The sequence below is a fragment of the Ictalurus punctatus genome, chromosome 20, assembly GCF_001660625.3.
Source record: "Ictalurus punctatus breed USDA103 chromosome 20, Coco_2.0, whole genome shotgun sequence".
Classification (NCBI taxonomy): Eukaryota; Metazoa; Chordata; class Actinopteri; order Siluriformes; family Ictaluridae; genus Ictalurus; species Ictalurus punctatus.
The window spans coordinates 24,217,727-24,227,726 of NC_030435.2; the positions used below are offsets into that span (position 1 = coordinate 24,217,727).

A 10,000-nucleotide genomic window follows, 5' to 3' on the forward strand; every position below is an offset into this window, starting at 1 on the left:
AGAATCCTGGGGAAAAGAAGCAGAAATACTCAATGAAAAGATATTTTCCGCTGAGTAACGGACTCGCGTTCGAGAAACACACAGAGCTTTCGTCTTCCACTCGACTGAGAGCGCTGAAGGAGTCAGAGTCAGATTTGAAAACAGCGGAGAGTGTGTGTGCAGGAGTGTATCCATCCTGACTGTACAGGAGAACTCGCACACAGGTGTGTGTGTGTGTGTGTGTGTGTGTGTGAGTGTGTGTGTGTGTGTGTGTGTGAGAGAGAGTGTGTGTGTGAGAGAGAGAGAGAGAGAGAGAGAGAGAGAGTGTGTGTGTGTGTGTGCGTGAGAGAGTGTGCGTGTGAGAGTGTGTGTGAGAGAGTGTGCATGTGAGTGTGTGTGCGTGAGAGAGTGTGCGTGTGAGAGTGTGTGTGTGTGTGAGAGAGAGAGAGAGAGAGAGAGTGAGTGTGTGTGCGTGAGAGTGTGTGTGTGCTTGAGAGAGAGTGTGTGTGTGTGTGTGCGTGAGAGAGTGTGCGTGTGAGAGTGTGTGTGTTTGAGAGAGAGAGAGAGAGAGAGAGAGAGAGAGAGTGAGTGTGTGTGCGTGAGAGTGTGTGTGTGCATGTGTGTGTGTGTGTGTGAGAGAGAGAGAGAGTGTGTGTGCATGAGAGTGTGTGTGTGCGTGTGAGTGTGTGTGAGAGAGAGAGAGTGTGTGTGTGTGTGTGAGAGAGAGAGTGTAACTTAGCACTGATACACACCTGCTGCGAAGCGCGCCTCCTGCTCTCCCTCGCTGAGGTGCGAGTAGGAATTAAAATGCGACTGCAGCGTAGCAGAGGACGGCTCTAAGGGTTTGGACCAGCCTTTCCACTCGATCAGGTGAGCCACTCGACCCTGAGCCATCGCCGTCGGTTTGGTCACATGATCCTTCACCACCTGAGAGATCCCTGAGGAGGGAGGAGGTCGAGGAGGGGAAGAGGATGAGGAGGAAGTCCAGTACACAACTTTTAAGATCTATATTAATAGAAATCATTTTATATCCCAGTGTGTGTGTGTGTGTGTGTGTGTGTGTGTGTGTGTGTGTGTGTGAGAAACTCAGCAGTAAATCTAAATTGACTGAATGAATGTGTTTTATAATTAAAAATGTAATAAATTATGTGTAAATAAAGTGTGATGTAATGAATCCTCACCGTTGAGCGATGATCTGGCCAACGCTGCGATCTCCTGGATACTGAGGGCTCTTCTGGATTTCGGGAGCATTTCAACAGGCTCATCAATCTGAAAAACACAAACACAGAGACGTCAGTCCTGCGCCAACCGCCTTCATCACCTCCGGAAACCTCCGGAACAACTGAACAACCGCCTGTAGCTGCTATGACAACAGAACAGGAACCGACTTTCACCCACGTTCCACAGCATTACAGCTAATATTACACTCAACATAAAACACACACACACACACACACACACACACACACACACACACACACACACATTCAGTTAATTAATTAAAAAATAATGTATGTAGAGAATGTGTGTCGAGGCAGTGTGTAGAGAATGTGTGACGACGCAGTGTGTCGAGAATGTGTGTCGAGGCAGAGTGACGAGGCAGAGTGACAAGGCAGAGTGTAGAGAATGTGTGACGACGTAGTGTGTCGAGGCAGTGTGTAGAGAATGTGTGTCGAGGCAGTGTGTCGAGGCAGTGTGTAGAGAATGTGTGTCGAGGCAGTGTGTAGAGAATGTGTGACGAAGCAATGTGTCGAGGCAGTGTGTAGAGAATGTGTGACGAGGCAGTGTGTAGAGAATGTGTGACGACGCAGTGTGACGAGGCAGTGTGTAGAGAATGTGTGACGACGTAGTGTGTCGAGGCAGTGTGTAGAGAATGTGTGTCGAGGCAGTGTGTCGAGGCAGTGTGTCGAGGCAGTGTGTCGAGGCAGTGTGTAGAGAATGTGTGTCGAGGCAGTGTGTCGAGGCAGTGTGTCGAGGCAGTGTGTCGAGGCAGTGTGTCGAGGCAGTGTGTAGAGAATGTGTGACGACGCAATGTGTCGAGGCAGTGTGTAGAGAATGTGTGACGAGGCAGTGTGTAGAGAATGTGTGACGACGCAGTGTGACGAGGCAGTGTGTAGAGAATGTGTGTCGAGGCAGTGTGTAGAGAATGCGTGTCGAGGCAGTGTGTAGAGAATGTGTGTCGAGGCAGTGTGTAGAGAATGTGTGTCGAGGCAGTGTGTAGAGAATGTGTGTAGAGAATGTGTGACGAGGCAGTGTGTAGAGAATGCGTGTCGAGGCAGTGTGTAGAGAATGCGTGTCGAGGCAGTGTGTAGAGAATGCGTGTCGAGGCAGTGTGTAGAGAATGCGTGACGAGGCAGTGTGTAGAGAATGTGTGACGAGGCAGTGTGTAGAGAATGCGTGTCGAGGCAGTGTGTAGAGAATGTGTGACGAGGCAGTGTGTAGAGAATGTGTGTCGAGGCAGTGTGTAGAGAATGTGTGATGACGCAGTGTGTCGAGGCAGTGTGTAGAGAATGTGTGTCGAGGCAGTGTGTAGAGAATGTGTGATGACGCAGTGTGTCGAGGCAGTGTGTAGAGAATGTGTGACGAGGCAGTGTGTAGAGAATGTGTGACGAGGCAGTGTGTAGAGAATGCGTGTCGAGGCAGTGTGTAGAGAATGTGTGACGAGGCAGTGTGTAGAGAATGCGTGTCGAGGCAGTGTGACGAGGCAGTGTGACGAGGCTATAGTAACTCCGACACACACCTGAACTCTGCCTTTAGGAACCAGACACTACATCCTCGAGTCAGCCGTTTGGCCGTGCGCTCTCTCTCCCTGATACAGCAGCGTGAGGAACGAGGCACATGGCTCCTCCCTCCACCATTTAAACACTTACAGCAAAACTATTCAAAACATCACCCTGTTAGTGACCGACGTTCCTCCTCCCCCTCCATCAGGAATGTTTATATATGATCATCATTAGGAAGGACAGGAGCCGTCTCAGGGACTGTAAGGTTTCTCGGTATTAATAATCGCACAGCGCTGCAGCGTTCTGGATCGTATTCGTTTTCTCCAACAGCGGCTCGGACTAGATCGGATTTATTATTTGGCATAACTCGCAGCGTGTGGTCGTCCTGCCACAACGGGGATAAACCTTCATACGGGGATCTGCTGATATTATCCGAGACAGACGCAGACATCATCGTTTGAATGCTATCTGTAGCCTGTTTCGGACGACCGAACGCTCCGATCGGGACGATACGGACACCTGGGCGACGACAGATTTTTATTTATTTATTTATTTATTTATTTTAAAGACGCATAAGAACCCGAGTCTCTAGATTGTGTAGCAATAGAGCTGTAAAATCTCAGGTGAATCGACTCTTCACATCGGTGCTGCGCTCAGATTAAAACCTTCACGAAGGAAGTGGAGATCAAAAGTATTTTACGAACACCGCTCCTCGGCAGTGAACACGTCACGTCACGTCTAAAACGACTTCAAGGTGAACATCGTTTCTGTAAAACGCACGCCATTTCAAATGAAGATTTTATTACACAGAGCGAGCGAGCGATCGGGGAAAAAGGGTTCTTTCACGCCTCATTGGATGATCGAGTGCTGTCGTATCGTTCTGAAACATTTTCAAATTCCTGCTTCTTATTCTTCTTCATTCATTCCTAGATCATTTACAGCTCAGCTCTTGGGTCTTGATGCACTCTTCAAGGGTTCTGGAGAGTTCTTGAATGCTTCTCCATTTCGTTCAGGGTGAAGGCTCCAGCGCTTCACCAGCTTCCAGATTCCTCTAGGAAAAAAAATCCTTCTGGCTGCTGATTTACTTCACGCTCTTAAGATCCTCATTTGCCTCACCCTCGAATCTCGGTTTGTTGTTGCTTGACTTTGATTAAAAATGTGAAGGGAGTGATTTCAGTAACATCAGGGTTATTAACCGTGTTCTCCTGGAGATGAACTTTCATTTCAGTCACGTGAGTGGAGACCTGGAGATGTCTTCTGAATTGATGAAGTTTAACCTGACAAAGAGAAAGAACTTTCAGGGGTCACTATTTTCTTCTTAATATCTACAACCTGGCAGGAGTTTAACATCTTAAAGGGTTCTTCACGGGTTTTAGCTTAAAATAAAAAACAGGTCCGACTTAGAACCCCACTGGAAACATTTAGTTTAAAGGGTTCTCCTGTTGGAACAACCAAAGAGCTTTATATATATATATATATATATATAAACACACAGAGAGACTAAATGACTGTGTGAAATCTGTAGCGCGTGGGAAATTAAATCCGGTCATTTCCGGTCATCATTTTCACGCACGTGACGCCGCGGGGATGGAACTGGAGTGAAAGTTGAGCTGTGTTGTGATCGGGGATTAAAGACGAGGCGCGCGCGCGCCGGGAAACGCGTCTGCTGGCGGAAAAAAAAAAACCCGAGACGGCTTTGGGATTCAAATGAGGCTGAAATCGGCGCGCGCCGCCACCTGAGCTCGGCTCGCGACGTAATTAGCGTCGCTATGGCAACAGGTGAGAAGCTGAAACAGCTGGTCCTGCTGCAAAACACGTCATTAACCTCCGTTTACTGGCGCGCGCACGGAGCAACAGCAGGCGAGAGCGCGCGCACACAAAACATCCGGCGCTGCTTTACCGCTGGGGAAAACAACAACAACAACAACAACAACACCACCACAACCCATCCGGGTCTCAGAGAGGAAACGGGTAACAAAGCTAACGGAAAGACAATTCATTCACAATTCCACATGGGACTCTGCATACAAAACTGTGCAAAAGTATTAGCACACTTTCTGACCTGTTAAGTGAAAGTTAAATCTTATGTGACTGAGCCCTTAGCTCTGACGTCATAAAACGGTGTGTGTGCAGCGTCAAGCCGGAAGTTGACCCCAAAATAATTTATAAAACTGTCAGGACTAATATATTCCGTGTGTGTGTGTGTGTGTGTGAGAGAGAGCGCATACAGGGTTTTATTGTAACCACCAAGCATTGGGGGGGGGGGGGGGGGGGGGGGGGGGGGGTATTACATGAACACTTCACTAGTGTAGAATGTTCATTTTGCAGAGAACTTCACAATAACTAGACAGATGATGTACCACGCGACGGCGATCCCTCGCTCCTGAACAGACGATGTGTCAATGCTGAGCTAAGAGCTTTATTGAAGACTATTTCCTTGAATAATTTTCAGAATTGTCACAGTGAGCTAACAATACAAAAGTTTTTATTCAGTAAATATATGTCCAGTGAGGTTATCCACATGAAATTTTCACCAGACATCAGTATGAACTCAAGAAATCCAGAAATATATTTACTGATAAAAATGTTCAATACCCCCCCCCCCCCCAAAAAAAAAAATACGTTATTGTAAATGATTAGAATTGACGTTGTTGATTTTGTACATTATACACTGTTTACATGAATATGGATTGTTTTAATTGATCAAATTTATGCAAAAGGAACATTCTATTCTAGGAAAGAGAGGGGAAAAACGTTCTGTACTGTTAATCAATAATAAAGTGCTGATGTAAACATTTCTAGTGTCAACATCGTAACTAAAGCAGACGAGCAGCAGACGCTAATATTTTCATTTTACAGCCATAAAGAAAATCCTCTTCAGCTGAAGAGCAAGAACTCGCGCCACAGAACCCTGATCTCACCGCAGCTCCTCTCAGGCTCTGGTTCTCAAAGTGGGGTCTGGCATTTTCTAACTGTAGAACAGATGTAGAAACTTACCATTAAAATTATAACTATAAATAAATTCTACTCCAATTTAACGACAATTTGAATTAAAATTGTGGAAAGTTCAGAATAATAATAATAAAAAAATCACTGGCAAAATATATATATATATATATATATATATATATATATATATATATATATATATATATATATATATATATATATATATAAGATTTTGCTTAATTAAAAAATAAATAGCTTTGTTTCTTAAAATAAATCTGTGCTTACAGGGTCCATGATTTTTTTCTTACAGTGAAAAGGTTCCATCTGTAAAAACTTTGCGCACCCTGACTCTCAGGTACTTCGAACAATCCCTCGTCTGATTTCCAGATAAAACCAGATTTCCTCTTTATAAACTTTATTTCATTGGTTTTGAAATCATTTCACACATTTTTCTTCCCCCTCCCCCCCCCAACAGGAAAAAAAAAAGTTTCTTCAAAAGGTTCTCCTAATTGGAAGCATTTCTGACAGGGGAACACGGTTACAGGGTTCTGTGAATAACAGGAGATCTTTTTTTTTTAAGACTTCAGAACTATAGTGTTAGAAAAGTCTGGAACCCTTTAAATGGCCTGTTGGTTGTGTCACTGGGAGAACTCTTAAAGGAGGTTCTTTGTGTTTTTCTATCAAAGTTTTCCCTTTCAACACAACTCTCTTAGGAAGAACTCTTAATTATCCAGTGAACTTTCCGAGAACTCTTTGATCGAAGAGCGAACCGTTTCACACCGGACCATTTCCAGGTTCTATTATGGAGAAAATAATGCGTAATGATGGCGTTTGTCCCGCACACTTCTCCACTCCATACACAGGGCTCATCGGGTAATTTAGGGGTCTTTACTTCCATAAGTAAATAAATAAAATTAAAAAAAAAAAAAAAAGAAAAGGGTTGGGGCTGGGCGAGGGCGAGGGGGGGGGGGGGGGGGGGTTACCCACCTCTACAGTACTTTTGTAGCAGATGTATTAACGCGCTACAAACTCCACATTATTTCTCATTATCTTCTTTTCCGTATCTCGAACCTTTCAGCAGTTTGACATTCAGGTTCTTGATACTCCGAACACTTTTTATTTCTTTTTTTTTTTTATTATTATAAATGGTTCTTTAAGAGTTCTTTGGATAATTAAGGTTCCGGAAATGGACTGTACGTCTTTGTAAATCTTTGTCAAAGGAACACACTTTGGTGAAGATCTACATAGGACCGGTTCCCCTGACGGACAGCTGAAGAACAACCCGAAGGTCTCCGACTGTACGAGTACGCTGTATATCTGATATATAAACACACACAGCGCACTGATGCGCAGAGATATTTATGAGTTATGTTTTTGAGCTGCTGTTCCTTGAATAACGGTTCTAGATTTCTAAAAAGGGTTCAAACTTACAACCTTTTCAAACAGGGAAAATTCTGCATTTATTAGATTATTATTATTATTAGTAGTAGTATTATTATTAGTATTCGTATTAGTAGTAGTGTTAGATCTAGTACAGTTCCACTATATCCAGGTACTGAAGTCAAAATCACGACCTTTATAAGTGCTGCTGATGTTCTGGTTAGAACCCTACAGCATCGCGGATTGAGACACAGCCGCAGGTTTGTATCCAGGCAACAAGGCGGCCGCTGTCGCATCTACTCTGTGATCTAATGGCGTACAAACTGCGCCTTCAGCGGAAATATATGGATATATACACACACACACACACACACACACACACACACACACACACACACAATCATGATAATACTAATAATAATGCTAATAAAAAATAAGCACATCACAGCTCTGTCAGTGCCGCGGATTCATCCAGAACCGAGCAGAAGCACCGGGGACATGATGGTGATGGTGATGATGGTGATGATGATGATGAAGATGAAGATGAAGATGATGAATCACCGTTCACGAGAAATAAATAACAGGCAGGGAGGGAGGGAGGGAGGGAGAGGGGGAAAAGAGAAAAGAAAATGAAATAAACAGAAAGATGGAAGACGAAGACGTACCTTTAAACTGAACTGGGGTAGAGCGGTCAGGAGCATCGCACACATCAGTCCCAGCTCCGCAACAACACGCTTAATCCCGATTCACGTCCAGACGCGACACGACGCCTGCGAAGGAAGCATTAATAACGGCTTTGTGCTCGTTTACGGCTCAGGAAGAGAGCAGAAAGGCTTCATGCCTCCTCTGTGAGTGCCATTAACGCGTCACTGTTCACAGCCACCTGTTCCTTAAAGACACAACACTCTGCTCCTGACTCCTGCAGGAACACCGGAGTCTACATCCACACACCTTTAACCCGTTCAACACCCTCCATCACATCCCACAGCCGACACCAACCTTCTGTTCTTCACCAGGGGCTCGTTTAAATATGCTAATTACCTCGAGAGCTAGCTGTGACGTCACAAATTGACTAAATACATCCATCCATCCACCATCTATATATACACTGCTTATCCTACAGGGTCGCGGGGAACCTGGAGCCTACCCCAGGGGGACACCCTGGATGAGGTGCCAATCCATCTCACACACTATGGACACTTTTGGACATGCCAGTCAGCCTACCATGTCTCTGGACCGAGGAAACATGAGAACATGCAATCTGCACACACGCAGAGCCAAGGCACGAATCGAACCCGCAACCCTGAAGGTGTGAGGTGAACATTCTAACCACCAAGACGCCAGACCATCACACAGACGTGGTACTTGTCCAAACTGTTGTCTCAAAGTTTTCTACACAATTGTATAGAACATCTCCGTACGCTGTAGCATTATATACAAACTTTCCCCTTGACTGGAACTAACAATCAGGAAACAAAGCGCACAAAAAGCCTGAGCTCCATGGAGACGGGCGGCTGTGGATCAGGTGGTAGAGCGGGCTGTCCACTAATCGTAGGGTCGGCGGTTCGATTCCCGGCCCACGTGACTCCACATACCGGAGTGTCCTTGGGCAAGACACTGAAGTTAGCGCCTTGCATGGCAGCTCTGCTACCACTGGTGTGTGAGTGTGTGTGTAACTGGGTGAATGAGAACCAGTGTAAGTGCGCCATTAAAGACGTGGTGTGTGAAGGTGGAAGATCGAGGGTCCTGCACAGAGCCCTGACCTCAGCCCTATTGACTCATCACCTTAGGGATGAACTGGAGCCTACTCAGCATCACATCAGCGCCTGACTTCGTTCTCACTAATGCTCGTGGAGCTGAAGGAACACAAATCCCCACGGCCACGCCCCAAAATCTAGTGGAGATCTAGTGGCTCCACTCTTCCCAGAAGAGTGGAGCTCATTGTAACCCCCCCACCAAAAAAAAAAAAAAAAAGTTAGGGGGTGGGAGATCAATATGGAATGTAACGGGTGTTTGGTCAAGGGTGCACATACTTTTAGGTCATATAGTTTTTCTAAGTCACTTACCTTAGAGATTATTGTGGTGCAGAGGATAAGAATGAAATCTATGATTTATAGAGTTCTTCCCCTCACACTCGGGCACTCGGGGTCGAGGTGGAGTTCTGTTCTGTTGAGCGCGTCATCTTCACCCCATCACATAAAGCTGGATTTCTACTTCCTCGAACCACCGACGTTCACGAAGTTCATCCAGAGCAGCGTCACCAACGCCGTTCCCGGAGCTCTACTGCACCTTCCTGTAGGTTTCATCTCCAACCAAAATCTTAAAGCTACTCCATTTGATCAAGAACTGCTCAAGGCAGTGATCAGACGGTCAACATCAGAACTTCCACTTCCTGTATGGATTTAGTGAAAATGAGTCAAACACGCTCGACTGGGTTCGAGTGCACCTTGAGCACGGAGATGCATTCTACCGTGAACAACATGAAAACACCCGCAGGTGTAAAACGGTGAAAAAGTACTCAAGTGGAAGGTTTAGATCAAAGTTAGTTTATACTACATGGTGATGTTTAGATGTAGATTCTCTTTAGGAACAGCCGTTAAAGTGTACAGAGAAGTTTCAGGTCATTGTTCAAGATGTAAGAAGTCCTCTCTCTCTCTCGCACGGGGAACAGGACGCCGAGGTTTACCTGCCCCGGTCCGGACGCAACGGTCCTCCAGAACGCAAGCAGAAATCAAAACTCTCATTAAAGCAGGGAACCGTCTAGAAACCACAGCGTTAAAGCGCACACGCATTAGCAAGTTTATAGTCTTTTATTTTCAATGTCATGTTTCTTCAGCGTTTTCCAGTTTCTTATGTGAAAGAAGCATTAAATCCTTAAATAATAAAGTAAAGCAAAAAAAAAAAAAATATTTACATTTTTTTTTTTTTCAATAAAACTGTAATCAACGGATTATTAAGCACCTCTCACC

The 10,000-nt window shown here is 45.2% G+C and overlaps 2 protein-coding genes across 9 annotated transcripts in view; both read right to left on the reverse strand.

Annotated features, from left to right (window-relative positions):
- fam131aa (family with sequence similarity 131 member Aa) overlaps positions 1–8,022 on the reverse strand; it is a 13,358-nt gene extending 5,336 nt beyond the window's left edge. The window contains exons 1-3 of the mRNA XM_053673819.1: positions 7,697–8,022; positions 1,161–1,248; positions 732–917 (exon numbers count right to left, since the gene is read on the reverse strand). Of these exons, the coding sequence (XP_053529794.1) occupies positions 732–917; positions 1,161–1,248; positions 7,697–7,741 (319 nt within the window). The 5' untranslated portion in view covers positions 7,742–8,022. The remainder of the gene's footprint in view (positions 1–731; positions 918–1,160; positions 1,249–7,696) is intronic.
- A 1,804-nt stretch (positions 8,023–9,826) lies between these two features.
- Positions 9,827–10,000, reverse strand: part of eif4g1a (eukaryotic translation initiation factor 4 gamma, 1a) — a 29,697-nt gene continuing 29,523 nt past the window's right edge. For all 8 annotated transcript variants that reach the window (XM_017495159.3, XM_053673822.1, XM_053673820.1 and 5 more), the window contains one exon: positions 9,827–10,000. This exon is cut by the window's right edge and continues 1,427 nt beyond it. The gene's annotated coding sequence lies outside the window, so the exon portion shown is untranslated.